The sequence below is a fragment of the Heterodontus francisci genome, chromosome 30, assembly GCF_036365525.1.
Source record: "Heterodontus francisci isolate sHetFra1 chromosome 30, sHetFra1.hap1, whole genome shotgun sequence".
Lineage (NCBI taxonomy): Eukaryota > Metazoa > Chordata > Chondrichthyes > Heterodontiformes > Heterodontidae > Heterodontus > Heterodontus francisci.
In genome coordinates, this window is record NC_090400.1 from 10,423,942 (window position 1) to 10,438,124 (window position 14,183).

The window sequence follows — 14,183 nt, forward strand, 5'->3', positions numbered from 1 at the left end:
TTAACTGCCTAGCTTTGTTTGAAATTTAAACTGGGCAGCTTGACTCTGATTGGTCAAGGCATTGCCCTGAGGAATGAACCAGCTGTCTCTTATTTTGTTCAGCTGAAACAGGCACAATGTTTGTATATATTCTTTCTGTCTGCAAAGAACAGGGCCCTGTGTATTAATATATGTAGCTTCTAGAATGCGCTAATGCGCCACACTGCAAGCCCTACTAACAGTCAGCGTAATTCTTAGCACACTGTGGATTATTTAGCAAATATTGTCCAATCACAGAATCACATCTAATGTTGGACACTGTGTTTTGAGTTTTGCAAGCACGAGATGGTTGGGGACGGCCCGTCCCTTGCCCATTGCGAACAGCAGAAGGGACATGTTGTTTGATATGATCCGCCAGTCTTTGGGACATACACTTGCCAACCAATCAGCACTCTCTTCTCATGCAGAAAAAGTTGTTGTTTTCCCTTACATTGGTTATTCTTGCGGATTGACCTGATGAGTGCAAGACAAAAAGTTTCGACATGTCTCTATTTTCAGGACAACCATTTAAGTATGTAATTCAAAAAAAAATTCCATTCAAAAATATTCCTTGATATATTTAAGAGTGGTAATGTGGTGTAACTTCATTAAAACAACTAAAAATGGATTTATCAGAAAGCATTATTAATCAATGTCTAGTCCATCACCTGTGAGCTATTTTAAATAATTAAAAATGACATTGAAAAGCTATGTAGAATTATTTGCTGGTTACATTGTTGTACAGCAGTCAGTTTCTTGGTATATTTTTAAAAATTTTAAAGCTTTTGATTCCTGCCTATTGGTGTCCTTGCACCTAAGAAAAGCTTAATTTTAAAAGCCTCCTCGAAGGCCCACAAACAGGCGCAATTAGCAGAAACTTACAATAGTGGTTAAGTTGATCAAGGGGTTGTGGGTGGATCTGGCTTCTAGCCCAATATTTTCTACACCCGAATAAAAGATCACGGAAACTGGATTTATACCGAACATAATTTGTGTTTAAAATTCCGCAATCTCTTGCGCTGGTTTCGTTGATTTCAGGTGAAAATAAACGCACAACCCAGTGGAAACCCCTGTTCTTTGTGTGTATTTTAGGCGCCTAACTTCAAAAGCTTGTGAGGGATATCAAGAACAACATTAAAGGTTTTTACAAATATATAAAGAGAAAGAGGGTTACGAAGAGTAATGTAGGCTTATGTTGTCAGATGCTGATTTTGTAATTTGAAATAAGGCAATGACAGACATTACTAAGTAACCACTTTGCATCAGTCTTCACAGTAGAGGATGATAAAATACCAGAGATGCAAGGAAAAGTAAAAATAAATCAAGGGGAGGAATTAACTAGATAAGTTAAAACGTGAGGATGGAGTAATTAAAGATAGACAAGTGTCCAGGACCTAATGGTTTTCAACATCAGATATGGAAAGAAGTAGCTGAGGAAATTGTTAATGCATTAGTCATGGTCTTCCAAGTTCAGGAATTGTCGCCTTTGCAAATGTCACTCCATTATTTAAGAAGGCTAAGATAAACTAGGAAATTTTAGGCCTTTTAGTCTAATTTGAGTTGTGGGCAAGTTACCAGAATCTGTTTTTAAGGACAGAGTGACTGAGCAATTGGACAAATATTACCTGATCAAAGAGTGCCAACATGAATCTGTAAAGGATAAGTCAGATCTAATGAACCAGTTGATTTTTTAAGGAGGTGGCTAATATGGTAGATAAGGAATGGTCTGAAGGTGTTATTTATATGGACTTCCAGAAGTTCGACTATTGTCCTATATTGCTTTTTTTGTTCCTAAAAGGATGTTGATGTAGGGCTTGCTGAAGAACCTGCTTCCAACAACCGATGCTGTGTGGGCTACCTGCCCTCCCAGTGTGGGTGTCATGTACTGAAAAAATAGGCTTCAATTCTGGAAGTTTAGCAAATGTATCCCCTGGATAATTCAGAAATTTACTATTGGTACAACCTGGTGCATATCCCTGTTTAGTTTATTGACTTATTAATTTTTGTCCAATGAACACAACATAACACATAAGGCAGGGATATGTTATAATCAGATTGGGACCACTTACCTTATTCATTAATCTTGGGTCCTGATGGAACACACTCTGAATCAAAGGCTTTAAGGCATCATAGATGTATTTCTGTCCATTATTCTTTCCTTGACTCTCCATTTGACTGTCACTCTGTCCTGTGTCTCTGTTATTATCCCCCTTTCTTACTTTATTTCTTTCTGGCATTCTCACTCCCTGTGGCTTTCTTTCCCTTTACTCTCTTTGTGTTCCACTAGGTTATTCTTTCATCATCCCCCTATTACTCTCCCATTTCTATCTCCTGTGTCTATTATCTCTCCTTTTTTCTCAATTTCTATCTCTTCTTCTTCTGTTTCCCTTTATTACTGTTTCCATATCTTGATTACTCTATGCCTTTATTCTTTCTCTTTCATTTTCTCCATATCTCTCGCTCACTTTCTGTTACTCTGTGTCTGCCTCTCTCCCCTTTCTTCCTTGCTTTCTTTGTTTTCTTCCTCTGGTACTCTCTCGCTTCTGGTGTTCTCTGTGTTGTTCCAGCAATTGCTCCCCACTGCTGCCTTTTCCTCTAGTGATTGTTCTTAACTTATGCCCCATGAAACCAACCAGGCTGGTAAGTGACAGATCTGTGTGCAAGTTATTTTCTGTTCTTTGGGCCCCTGAATGGTTCCATTTCCCAGACTCCAGAGTAGTCGATCAGTTTGCTGTAAAGGCATTCCTCCAGTTTCTGGATTCTTGATTGGTGTACATAAAACTGTCCCTTATCTGTGGGCTCTTGAACTGCTGGTCAGTGCGCATTTAGCAATTTGGCAAACTTGAAAAGATAAACCAAAGCTAAATAACACTTCCCCAGCTTGGCATTGGGGGCTCCCCTTAACTTAAGGGCGCCTGCAATACCAAGATTTGCATGTGGCTTAATGTGGTCTACATTGATCCATTGAAGAGAGACAAATGTAGATGCTGAACATGGTTACAGGCTTACTGGCATCATGGAAATCAAACCTGTAGAATATTCCTGATGAAGATGAAGCAATGTAGGTTTTCGGGTCAGACTAATCTGAAGTTTTTGTTTTGTTCTTGGATCCATTTAAGATTTTTTCTTAGAACTTGAACTATGATTATGCAACTCTGAAAAAGATGGGGCAAGTCTGCAATAGGTCTGTAACACTATGAATTGTACATGGCCTGTTGGAAGGAGCAGGCTTGGGTCTGCAATGCTGAACTATACATGGCCTGTTGGAACTAGCAGGCTTGAAGCGCTGAATAACTTTTTCTCATTCTACATGAAATGGAGATTTCAGAAAAGTATCACTGTGCAAGTAAGTTGTGATAATTGGGTTGAACTATTATGTTGAAATGCTCATTACTTCCAACAAAGCTACCTACAATCATTATCTCAGAGCCTCTTGCATTGAATGTTACTATGCTGTAATATCAATTCTGCACCTCAGAACTGGTGACTCTGCTGCAATGTTGCTGTAGGGTCTTGTCTGAAAGCCCTTTTGATTTTATTGGTTTAACACTTTCTTGGATTGTCTCTTTAATAGGCTTCAGAGATGAAGACTACAGTGACCGTTCTATGAGTGGGTTTGGAGGAAGTAGGACCAGAGGTGGTCGCCCTGGAGACAGACGAGGAGGAGGAGGTCGCTTTAGAGATGGACTCCCTCGTGGGTCTTCCATGGAGTTCAGAGAAGCAACAGAAGGTACCAAATTATTAGATTATTTGTGTTTGCTATACTTACTTTATTGTATACTTATGTTCAGTTTCCTATACAATAGTATGGAAATATGGTTGGCAGGTATGATATTCACACAATTCCTTAAATAAGTATTTTACTTCCCAAATACTGTGACATGATTTTTCTTCTGTGATGTTCACCTCATAGCCCCGACCATAATTTCCACCCCTACCCTTGCCACTTCCCTGCACATTGCATGTAAACGCCACTAGGTGGTGGAGGCAGGGCAGAGCATGTGGTCTATCGGAAGAAACAAGTTACCTTATCACAATCCCTTATAATACTATATGATTAGCTCTGGCTTCTTTTTAACCTTGTTCTAGTGAAAAGAATGCCAGTTTCTCTAGTCTCTTCTCATAACTAAAACCTCTCAGCGCAGGTATAATTTTTGTGATACCCCACAGCTTTGACTTTCTCCCTGAAGTAGGGCACTTAGAAGTGGACACAAAAGGGCAAATGTTCAGAAAGCGATGCTGGAAATTTGAAACAGGAACAGATAACATTGGAAACACTCAACCAATCAAGCAGCATCTTTCAATAGATGCTTAGAATATAGAGCACAGAAACAGACCATACAAAGACGAGAGTGGTCCTAAAGGAAGAGTGCTAAATTGGGGGAAGGCCAACTATACCAAAATTCGGCAGGAGCTGGGAAATGTAGATTGGGAACAGCTGTTTGAAGGTAAATCCACATGTGATATGTGGGAGGCTTTTAAAGAGAGGTTGATTAGCGTTCAGGAGAGACATGTTCCTGTGAAAATGAGGGATAGAAATGGCAAGATTAGGGAACCATGGATGACAGGTGAAATTGTGAGACTAGCTAAGAGGAAAAAGGAAGCATACATAAGGTCTAGGCGGCTGATGAAAGACGAAGCTTTGAAAGAATATCGGGAATGTAGGACCAATCTGAAACGAGGAATTAAGAGGGCTAAAAGGGGTCATGAAATATCTTTAGCAAACAGGGTTAAGGAAAATCCCAAAGCCTTTTATTCATATATAAGGAGAAAGAGGGTAACTAGAGAAAGGATTGGCCCACGAAAGGACAAAGGAGGAATGTTATGCTTGGACTCAGAGAAAATGGGTGAGATTCTAAACGAGTACTTTGCATCGGTATTCACCGAGGAGAGGGACATGACGGATGTTGAGGTTAGGAACAGATGTTTGATTACTCTAGGTCAAGTCGGCATAAGGAGGGAGGAAGTGTTGGGTATTCTAAAGGGCATTAAGGTGGACAAGTCCCCAGGTCCGGATGGGATCTATCCCAGGTTACTGAGGGAAGCGAGAGAGGAAATAGCTGGGGCCTTAACAGATATCTTTGCAGCATCCTTAAACACGGGTGAGGTCCCGGAGGACTGGAGAATTGCTAATGTTGTCCCCTTGTTTAAGAAGGGTAGCAGGGATAATCCAGGTAATTATAGACCGGTGAGCCTGACGTCAGTGGTAGGGAAGCTGCTGGAGAAGATACTGAGGGATAGGATCTATTCCCATTTGGAAGAAAATGGGCTCATCAGTGATAGGCAACATGGTTTTGTGCAGGGAAGGTCATGTCTTACCAACTTAATAGAATTCTTTGAGGAAGTGACAAAGTTGATTGATGAGGGAAGGGCTGTAGATGTCATATACATGGACTTCAGTAAGGCGTTTGATAAGGTTCCCCATGGCAGGCTGATGGAGAAAGTGAAGGCGCTTGGGGTCCAAGGTGTACTAGCTAGATGGATAAAGAACTGGCTGGGCAACAGGAGACAGAGAGTAGCAGTGGAAGGGAGTTTCTCAAAATGGAGACGTGTGACCAGTGGTGTTCCACAGGGATCCGTGCTGGGACCACTGTTGTTTGTGATATACATTAATGATTTGGAGGAAAGTATAGGTGGACTGATTAGCAAGTTTGCAGACGACACTAAGATTGGTGGAGTAGCAGATAGTGAAGGGGACTGTCAGAGAATACAGCAGAATATAGATAGATTAGAGAGTTGGGCAGAGAAATGGCAGATGGAGTTCAATCAGGGCAAATGTGAGGTGATGCATTTTGGAAGATCCAATTCAAGAGTGAACTATACAGTAAATGGAAAAGTCCTGGGGAAAATTGATGTCCAGAGAGATTTGGGTGTTCAGGTCCACTGTTCCCTGAAGGTGGCAACGCAGGTAAATAGAGTGGTCAAGAAGGCATACGGCATGCTTTTCTTCATCGGACGGGGCATTGAGTACAAGAGTTGGCAGGTCATGTTACAGTTGTATAGGACTTTGGTTCGGCCACATTTGGAATACTGCGTACAGTTCTGGTCGCCACATTATCAAAAGGATGTGGATGCTTTGGAGAGGGTGCAGAGGAGGTTCACCAGGATGTTGCCTGGTATGGAGGGCGCTAGCTATGAAGAGAGGTTGAGTAGATTAGGATTATTTTCATTAGAAAGACGGAGGTTGAGGGGGGACCTGATTGAGGTGTACAAAATCATGAGAGGTATAGACAGGGTGGATAGCAAGAGGCTTTTTCCCAGAGTGGGGGTTTCAATTACTAGAGGACACGAGTTCAAAGTGAAAGGGGAAATGTTTAGGGGGGATATGCGTGGAAAGTTCTTTACGCAGAGGGTGGTGGGCACCTGGAACGCATTGCCAGCGGAGGTGGTAGATGCGGGCACGATGGAGTCTTTTAAGATGTATCTAGACAGATACATGAATGGGCAGGAAGAAAAGAGATACAGAACCTTAGAAAATAGGCGACATGTTTAGAGAGAGGATCTGGATCGGCGCAGGCTTGGAGGGCCGAAGGGCCTGTTCCTGTGCTGTAATTATCTTTGTTCTTTGTTCTTTGTTCTTATTTGGCCCAACGTGCCAGCATCTATGCTCCACTCAGGCCTCCTCCTATCCTTCTTCATCCAACTCTATCAGCATAACCCTCTATTCCCTTCTCCATCATATACTTATCTAACTTCCCCTTAAATGCATCTATACTATTCGATCATGCAAAAATACGAATTAGCAGCAGAAGTAGGCCATTTGGCCCCTCGAGCCTGCTCTGCCATTCAATAAGATCATGGCTGATCTGTTTGTGTTTTGAATTCCAAACTCCCATCTACCCCGATAACCTTTGATTCCCTTGCCTAACAAGAATCTATCTTTCTCCGTCTTAAAAATATTCAATTACCCCGCCTCCACTCTTCTGAGGCAGAGAGTTCCAAAGTCGCACAACCCTCTGAGAGAAAAAATTTCTCCATATCTCTGTCCTAAAAGGGCCACCCCTAATTTTAAAACTGGCCCCTAGTTCTGGACTCACCCACAAGAGAAAACATCCTTTCCATATTCACCTTGTCAAGACAGTTCAGGATCTTATATACCTCAAGCCACCCCTCACTCTTCTAAACTCCAGTGAAAACAAGCCCAGTCTGTCCAACCTTTCCTCATAAGCCAACCCGCTCAATCCAGGTATCAATCTAGGAAACCTCCTCTGAACCGCCTCCAACGCATTTACGTCCTTCCTTAAATAAGGAGACCAAAACTGCATACAGTATTCGAGATGCGGTCAAACCAATGCCCTTTATAACTGAAGCATAACATCCTTACTTTTATTTTCAATTCCTCTCATAAATAAAGGAAAGCATTCCATTTGCCTTCTTTATTACTTGCTGTAGCTACATACTAACCTTTTGTGACTCATGCACTGGAACACATAGATCACTTTCCACCCCGGAATTTTGCAGTTGTTCTCTGTTTAAGTAATACTCTGCTTTTTTATTCTTCCTGCCAAAGTGAACAACTTCGCATTTTCCCACATCTTACTCCATCTGCCAGATTTTTGCCCACTCACTCAACCTGTCTATATCGGTCTGCAACCTCTTTATGTCCTCTTCGCAACATACTTTCCTACCTATCTTTGTGTCAGAGAGTCATAGAGTTATACAGCACAGAAACAGGCCCTTCAGCCCATTGTGTCTGTGTCGGCCATGAAGCACCTATCTAGCTATCATGCCATCGCTCCCCTCATCTAAGTCATTGATATAAATTGTAAAATGTTGAGGCCCCAGCACAGACCCATGCTGACTATTCCCAATTACCTTGAGTTTTTCTGAGTGCCCAGCTATAACCTCCTTAATGATCAATTCTAACACCTTTTCCACGACAGATGTCAAGCTAACTGGCCTATAATTACCTGTTTTCTGCCTCCCCCCCTTCTTGAATAGAGGGGTTATATTTGCTACTTTCCAGTCTGATGGAACCTTTCCAGAATCTAGCGAATTTTGAAAAATTAACATCAGTGCATCTACTGCCTCATTAGCCACCTCTTCTAAGACCCTAGGATGAAGTCATCAGGACCCGGGGACTTGTCAGCCTGCAGCTCCATCAGTTTGGTCAGTACCACTTCCTTGGTGATTGTAATTTCAGCAAGTTCCTCTCTTCCTTTCACCTCCTGATTTACAGCTATTACTGGAATGTTTATTGTATCCTCTATAGTGAAGACCGAAGCAAAATATTTGTTCATTTCATCTGCCATTTCCTTATTATCTACTATTAACTCTCCATTCTCACTCTCTGGAGGACCAACACTCACTTTACTTACTCTTTTCCTCACCTCAACTACTTCCATATTCTCACCACCCTCTGAGTAAAGACGTTTCCTCAGAATTCCCTATTTGATTTCTTGGTGACTATTTTAAATCAGTAGCCTCAAATTTTGCTCTTCCCCACAAGTGGAAACACTCTCTCTGTCTACTCTATCAAAACTTTTCATAATTTTAAAGGCCTCTATTAGGCCTTTTCTTTTCAAGTGAAGGTATAACCTACATGTAAAGAAGAGAAAAATTAATGTGTCATCAGAACAGGAAGAAATTACAGGCAAACAGAACAGAATAGAGGTAGGGGTGGTAATTATCATGCACTCTTTCATGTATGCATGCACAGACATCTTGCACACACAGGGCTGGATTTAATGGGTCCCCCAGAGGCTGGCAAGGAGGCAGGGGGGCCCATAGAATTGTGATGGGGTGGTGGGGGGGGGGGGGGGGTGGAAACAAAAGGCCTGTCACCTTCTCGTCACACTACAATTAAGCTGGAGCAGGGAACACCAAAGACGGTCTTCCCGCCCAGAGACCAATTGTGAGGCCGTTAAGTGGCCAATTACTAGCCACTTAAGGACCTCCCCATCGCTTTTGGAATTAAACCATCAGCAGGGGGCCTCCGCCATGTGGGAAACAAGGCAGTCTCCCTGCAGGCTTGGGGGAGGGGGCCTCCTCCATGGGCAATCTGTGGCCCATGGACATCCGCCGGCAGCAAAGACTGCACCTCCAGCAATATCCCCCCCACCCCTCTCCCACTGGCCCCAAAACCCCGGTTTCATTGCCCACCCTTTGCCCACTCACCTCCTGCCACCCCATCGCCAGGGCCTATCAGACTAGCCCCAGCGACCCCACTTCACTTACCTCCTCTCCGGGTCTCCAGTGCTGGTGGTGCTGTCAATACTACTGAGCTGCCAGCACTCTGGCAAGCAGCTCTGGGAGGCGGGGTCCCTGTCTTCAAACAGACGAGGGCCCCAGGCACTTAAGTGCTGAGCACCGTTGAACTGCGCCGGCGAGGGGGAGGCTCCAAAAGGCCGAGACAGGATTCCCCTCGCCTTTTCAGCCCGGCACCAGGAGCCCTGCCAGCATGACTAAATCCAACCCACAGTCACATATGCACACACACACACTACAGCAGAAATAGAATGATTGTGCCATCAGCACATAAGCCCTAAGCTCCGGAATGTCCTCTCTAAACTGCTCACCCTCTCCTCCTTTAAATTGCTCCTTTAAACCTACCTCTTTGACCATAGCATTTATTTATATCTAGTACTTAATCTAATCTAATATCTAATCCATCTAATATCTCCCTTTTTGGCTTGGTGCTTATTTGCCTGGGGACATTTTACAACTTTAATTGTGCTTTATAAATGCAAGTTCTTGTTGTGGTAATGTTCTTAAATGGAGAAAAGGGATTCTGTTTTAACACAGCTGACATGGAATCACACCCGTCAGGAGTGCATATTGTGAACCGGTATATCAACAGCCTCTGATTTTCAGTCCATTATACATAATGGTGGGCAATCATGGGCGTTGGCTGTGCAATTGACTGCTAGGTGCTCCTAGCATTACAGCTCCATGCCAAAAACAGATGCTGGTAATTTATCCTACTATTCCAACCACGGCCTAACCCTGACTTGTATCAGTTGACCTCTTTGTTTTTCCCTCCATACCCCTGTGTATCAAACTAAAATTCCATATACATTTTATTACCAGCTTTATCAACTTCTGATCCCACTGCTAAAGACTTGTGTATCTCAACCCCAAGTGTCTCTGCTCTTTACTCCATTTAAAGTTTTACCATTCAGTCTGTATTTCTCCTCGTTCTTTCTCCCAAAATCTATCACCTCACATATCTCTACATTAAATTCCATGTGACATTTACCTGCCCACTAACCTACTAATCTAATAACCATGTCTGAAGTCACAATCCTCTTCACAGTTGATATTTAATTCTCCAGCTATGGCGCATTATTCAAAATGCACACCAGAATACAAGTTTTTAAAGCAAGCTTAATCCTTCCTAAAGCAAAAGGGCAGCCTTATCCATCCCCTACTGCTATTTTATCTCCTTCCATCTGCTTGAAAAGAAAAAGAGTATATGCTTCAGTCACAGCTGATAGTATTGTTTCCATTTAGCACTCTGCTGATGTATCTCTCAGTGGCACAGTGGATAAAATATTGACTTTTATTTTGCAAATGTGGAACTATAATTTCCTCTTACCAAATTTCTAAGCAATTCTATCAATTTACGACTCACATTTTGTATCCTTCGTTGAAAAAGTTGGTTTCCTTTTTGTCTTGTGTCTTGCAGAGGAGCGGGCACAGAGACCCAGACTGCAACTTAAACCGCGTACAGTCGCCGCCCCACTTAACCAGGTAGCCAATCCAAACTCAGCCATATTCGGTGGAGCCAGGCCTCGGGAGGAAAAATCTGGACATGAGGAACCCTAGCCTGGCTGGACTTCATGGAAAGTAGGCACGGCACTTTCCATTCCTACCACGCAACAGATTTCCTTTTGTTTTCTCTTCCAGTTCTCTACACAGCTCTGAATGCATGTTGGCCATTTACAATGGTTTTTTTTCGAACACTCCAGCTTGTCTGTATTTTAGCGCCTGCCTGGTACCATCTTTTTGCTTTCAACAGTTTGCTTTCTGCCAGTGGTAGCTACTCAACATTAAAAAAGGAGTCTGAAATGGATTTTAAATGGTGCTTGTGAATATTGCTGTCCTGTGTTTCTCAGAAACGCGGACACGGCTGCTTCATTAGAACCTGATGTTTTATCAACAACCTTCTTACCAAAGAGTTGTCCAACCTGCATATAATATTCTCAGATCTGTACATACATGTGTGTATATTATATGTGTGTATATATACATATATATATAGAATATACACACATATAAAAACATATTATTCACACACACAAATATACATTTTGTAGATTTGAGAATATTGCATTCCTTGGAGAGATACTGTTTGAACTACACTGAAAGATCAGGCAGATAAGCATTCAGGAAGACTTGGTGCATCTTGTATATTCAGACAATGAGCAGCATACTCAGCTTCTCTTTCAATGACCAGTTCTCATTGAAAGCACCCACCAATTTTTCAACATCTTGTGCTGTGGTTCTTTTCCGTAGGAGTTCCAAACAATTGACAAACAAAAAGAGTCCTTTTTACCAGACTGTGTGACCTACTGTTGTCCTGTAAGTAAACACCATTTATCTATTAGTTCAGAAGGATACAGATCCAACAAATCTCATTTCGACTGGAATCTTCAGAATGTCGGCGTTTTTAAGTCTCATTGAACATGGAAAACTGTTGGTTTTTTAGACCATCCCAGATAATTAACGTTCCACATTTTGCCTCACTTTAAGTATAAGGATTCCCAACATTTTACAAATTCTATTTCTAATATATAAAATAAATTTGATATTTTGTGAATGATCTTTTAAATAAAAGAAGAATCTTCAATAACCCTGTCTGCTAATGGGTTCCATATTTACCATTAAATGTAATTGGAGTTGTTGAGTGAGATTGTATGCTTTTGCTGCAGGGGAAATTTCCCAGTCTTGGGTCTTCCATCAAGGTACAGGAGAGAAGGAGGCACGGGTGTGGGCCAGGCATGAAGGTGTGGGCCAGGCAACTTCGGCTGTGCTCTCGTACCCTGGCTTGTGCTATGCCAGAAGGAGCAACAGTTGTAGTAGGTCACCTGCTACCCCTGTCAGCCAGGGTACAGGATGAGGAATCCTGAAATAGGATGGGCCAAATGAAGGGGAAAGGAATAATAGAGAAATATATTTGTAACTGTGATAGATGAGGAAGCAATTACCCTGAACTATTTCATGCCATATACTCTGGAGTGCTAAATGGAACAATTACTGATTTTGCATTAGTTCAAAGGCAAAGTACTACGGATGCTAGAAATCTGAAAAGGAAATAGCAGGTCAGGCAGCATCTGGGGAGAGAGAAACCGAGGTAACGTTTCAAGTCAGTGAGTTTTCTTCAGAACTGGTAAATGTTTTGAGTACATCAGATTTTCAGCAAGTACGGAGGCAGGGAAAGTGGGGAGGAGAGGAAGGAACAATTGAGGAGGTCTATGATAGGGTGGAAGGCCAGAATAAATAAATGACCAAAGGGATGAAATGCAAGAGAAAAAGGGTACATGGTGAGGAGACCGCAGCATGAGCAGTACTCTAAATTGAAACAAGTACAAGTAAATCACTGTTTTCACCTTGAAGGAGTGTTTGGGACTCTGGGTGATGGGGAGGAAAGAGGTAAAAGGGCTATTGTTGCATCCCTTGCACTGTGAAAAAGGGAGCTGTGTTGATGGAAGAGGGACCAGGGAGTATTGCGGAGGGAATGATCCCTTCAAAATGCTGAAAGAGAAGGGGCAGGAAAGATGTGTTTGGTGATGGCATTGCACTGGAAGAGCTGGAAATAGCAGAGAATGATCTAATGAATGTGGAGTCTGGTAGGATGGAAGGTGAGGACAAGGGAATCCTATTGTAGTTCTGAAAGGGAGGGGAAGGAGTGAGAACAGAGTGCGGAAAATGGGGCAGATATGGTGTAGGGCTCTGTCAACCATGGTGAAGGGGAATGCTCGGTTGAAGAAAAAGGAAGACATATCAAAAGCAGTGGTATGGAAAGTGGCATCTTGCAAACTGCAAGAATGAAATAGAGTCCTTACAGTAAACAGGCTGAGAGGAAATGTAATCAAGAGCTGTGAGAATTAGTGGGCTTATATTAGGTAGATGTTGTCAGCTTATCCCCAGAAATGTGGAGTAGTTGAGGAAGGGAAGAGCCAGAGACGGGCTATGTGAAGACAAGGGAGGAGTGGAAATTTGAAACAAAGTTGTTGAAATTTTCCAGTGACTTTTAATTGATATCTAGGTGGATTTATTCTTTTAATTAATATATCTCCTATAGGATTTCTTCAACACTTGCAGAATTCCTACAAGAATATATGATTGTTTAATAAGTCTTGCCTCCACTGTGTATTTTGACCACTACATTTTGTTGTCATACTGTGTAACTTATGTAAATTTCTCTCAATTCACTGAAAGTTTGTATTCATAAACAGTGACAAATCATAACTGAACAAATGCAGAACAAGTCACTCAATTGGTAGCAAGCAATAATAAAAACTACTAAACAACAATCTGTAAAAGTTACCATCAAAAATCAATCAGCAACCATCTACCAATAGGCAGGAGAAGGTAAACCAATGAGATTGCTCTGAACATCTTTTGAAAATCGTTTCAGCTGTCATCTGCATTGAACTAACAGGAAATATGGTTTGTAACAATAAAGATATTTCAAAATTCACAGGAAATTCATTAAACAATTTCCTGTCTAACATTTTTCATTGGAAGTCTATTGCCTTCTAAAGCCAAAGGCTCGAGGTTATGGGGGTACCCAGATCACTGTCAGATGAGAGGAGCACCAAGGTAATAGAATGTAACGCCCAGCATGCACCCACACCTACAACTCTCAAAAAACTTTTACGTTTGACGACAAGATCGACCATTCACAGAGAACCTCCACTACATCCCTAACTCCTGTGATTACTAAAGATGATAACCACCCCCATCCCCTGAAAATCAGTTTTAAGCGCAATGAGAGTAACAAGATTTATTTTGCATAAAACAACTCTTCAACTTTTTTCTAAGGCAACTTTGCTGTAAGAAATACATATGACTTTATTCAAGGACCTGTTTATTAGCAGCATGTTACATGCATGACAAGTGAATTTTTGCACTCTGAAATTTCCCATTGATTAAATTTTTTAATTTATTCTAAATGGTTTGAGCAGCAGTATTTCTTTTACCTGGAAACTGAAAGCCAG

The 14,183-nt window shown here is 41.9% G+C and overlaps 1 protein-coding gene across 3 annotated transcripts in view; it reads left to right on the top strand.

Moving 5' to 3' along the window:
- Positions 1-13,982, top strand: part of eif4h (eukaryotic translation initiation factor 4h) — a 75,516-nt gene extending 61,534 nt beyond the window's left edge. For 2 of the 3 annotated variants that reach the window (XM_068010084.1, XM_068010086.1), the window contains exons 5-6: positions 3,593-3,748; positions 10,646-13,982. In XM_068010084.1, coding sequence (XP_067866185.1) covers positions 3,593-3,748; positions 10,646-10,785 — 296 coding nt within the window. In that variant the 3' untranslated portion in view covers positions 10,786-13,982. The remainder of the gene's footprint in view (positions 1-3,592; positions 3,749-10,645) is intronic. The other variant, XM_068010085.1, reaches the window with a different exon arrangement.
- The last annotated feature ends 201 nt before the right edge of the window (positions 13,983-14,183 follow it).